Source organism: Rhea americana, unplaced genomic scaffold (assembly GCF_003343005.1).
Source record: "Rhea americana isolate MKP2758 unplaced genomic scaffold, rheAme1 scaffold_514, whole genome shotgun sequence".
Classification (NCBI taxonomy): Eukaryota; Metazoa; Chordata; class Aves; order Rheiformes; family Rheidae; genus Rhea; species Rhea americana.
This window is the reverse complement of record NW_028186662.1, coordinates 12611-13915: the sequence shown is the minus strand read 5'-3', so window position 1 is coordinate 13915 and position 1305 is coordinate 12611. Positions and strand designations below refer to the sequence as shown.

At 70.4% G+C, this 1305-nt stretch overlaps 1 protein-coding gene across 1 annotated transcript in view; it reads left to right on the top strand.

Moving 5' to 3' along the window:
• The window catches only part of SLC12A5 (solute carrier family 12 member 5), a 27432-nt gene that overhangs the window by 14186 nt on the left and 11941 nt on the right, over nucleotides 1-1305 (top strand). The window contains exons 9-10 of the mRNA XM_085318016.1: nucleotides 475-747; nucleotides 987-1044. Coding sequence (XP_085174142.1) covers nucleotides 475-747; nucleotides 987-1044 — 331 coding nt within the window. The remainder of the gene's footprint in view (nucleotides 1-474; nucleotides 748-986; nucleotides 1045-1305) is intronic.

Genomic DNA, 1305 nt, shown 5'->3' with positions numbered 1-1305 from the left:
CCCGAGCTGCGCGCAGCACACCTCCGCGCTGACGTCGCCAGCGGCTCCCTTATTTATAGCTTTCCCGTGGGAGGAGAGCCCCCGTCCGCCCCCGCCGCCGCCTTCGTGCCGCCGGGCTCCCGCGCCCGTCCCCAGCGGGAGCCGCCCGGGAGGGTCCCGGCGGCGGCGGAACCGCCCCGAGCACCGACCCCCGGCGCCTTCCCGCCCGGCGCTCGCTTACGCCCGGGCCGCGGTTTTCCCGTGGATTTGTGTCGCGTGAATCGCGCGGGCTGAGCTGCAGGTAGCCGGTTCCCCGCTGCGGGACCCCGCTTGGCCCTCGCCCTGCCGTCCCAGCCCGCAGCCCCTTCCCCATGCGCGGCTGAGGCCCTGCTCTTTCCTGTGACTGCTGCAATTACTATCCCTGCTTGAGCTAATTAAGGACTAATGAGACAAGTCACATAAGTGAGTTTGAGACTAATCCTCGAGCGGCCTCAGGTCCGGGTCAAGAGGGAGAGTGCTGGTGGGATGCGGGGTGCGGGCCGGGAGGGACGGCCCCGGGGCGCTCGGGCAYGGCCCTGGGCTACCCCAGCGCCCGTGGTGCCCGCGGTGCCGGCCTTGGGCTTGGCTCTGCCGGCCGGGAACCCCGTGGCACCTTCCCTCCCTCCCCAGGGATCATGGCTGGCTCCAACCGCTCGGGAGACCTGCGCGACGCGCAGAAGTCCATCCCCACGGGCACCATCCTGGCCATCGCCACCACCTCGGCTGTCTGTATCCTTGCAGCACCTGGCTAAGGCGGGCGCGGAGGACGGCCCGGGGCCAMGGGCAGAGCAAGGCTCCGGAGGGCAGCCAGGGCCTCGGGGAGCTGGTCCAGGACCCAGCGCCCCGGCAGGGGAGAGGGGCTCTGCTGCCCACCCGYGGGTCACACGGCACCAGGGCCGGGGTCCAGCCGGGGCAGGGCCGGGCACAGGGGCTTTGCATCGTCCAGGCTCTCCTTGACGGTGCGGCAGACATCAGCTCCGTGGTTCTCTTCGGGGCGTGCATCGAGGGGGTTGTCCTCCGAGACAAGTGAGTGCCTTCGCCTGGCCAACCCCGAGGGGCATGGGGGATGGGGCTCCCGGGATGCGCCCCCCCCCGGCAGGGCCCAGCTGGGCAGAGGGTGCTGCAACTGGGAGCCACTGGGTGGGTGTGGCAGCATTGGAGGGATGGGGTGGGATGGGATGGAGTGGAGTGGGGTGGAGTGGGAAGACTAGGGTGGGATGGGATGGGAAGAGGTAGGATGGAATGGGATGGGATGGGATGGGATGGGATGGGATGGGATGGGATGGG